Below are 542 nucleotides of genomic sequence, written 5' to 3' on the forward strand. Positions count from 1 at the left end.
GCCTCCCGGGACCACCAGTCCCAGTCTGCCACCTTCCCTGAGCTACGCTCTCAATACACAGCCCTCCGAGTGTTCTGGTGCCCATTCCTATTGCAGTGCCAGGGGTCCAGTACCCCACTGAGGAACCACTGCCACTCTCCAGCTCAGTGCCCTGACCCCCAGCAGTCACTGGACATGGGGAGCAGATGATAGGGTGCCTTCCTTCTCCAGGGACACCCACTGGGCCTGGGGTCTCGTCTTCATCGCCTGGTCCCCTCTTGTCCCTCCAGGACTGTCGCGGGACACGGTGCTGGGCCGCCTGGGAGCCAACATCACGTTAACCTGCCAGGACAAGGTGCCTGCGAATGCCACGGTGTTGTGGCAAGTGGAGGAGCAGGGGTCAGCAGGGGGCTGGGCACGGCGGCTGGCGGAGGGTAACATGCTGCTCCTGCGGCGGCTGCGCTACGAGGACTCCGGGCGCTACAGCTGCTCTGTGGGGAGCCACCTGCTGCGCTCCCTGCGTCTGCTGGTGGCAGGGGGGGGCCCGCCGGGGGGGGGGGCCC

General features: G+C 66.8%; 1 protein-coding gene across 1 annotated transcript in view; it reads left to right on the forward strand.

Moving 5' to 3' along the window:
* The window catches only part of IL6R (interleukin 6 receptor), a 4436-nt gene that overhangs the window by 1368 nt on the left and 2526 nt on the right, over window positions 1-542 (forward strand). Inside the window, exon 2 of the mRNA XM_017727865.1 lies at window positions 270-515. Coding sequence (XP_017583354.1) covers window positions 270-515 — 246 coding nt within the window. The remainder of the gene's footprint in view (window positions 1-269; window positions 516-542) is intronic.

Source organism: Corvus brachyrhynchos, unplaced genomic scaffold (genome assembly GCF_000691975.1).
Source record: "Corvus brachyrhynchos isolate BGI_N302 unplaced genomic scaffold, ASM69197v1 scaffold122, whole genome shotgun sequence".
Taxonomy (NCBI): Eukaryota; Metazoa; Chordata; class Aves; order Passeriformes; family Corvidae; genus Corvus; species Corvus brachyrhynchos.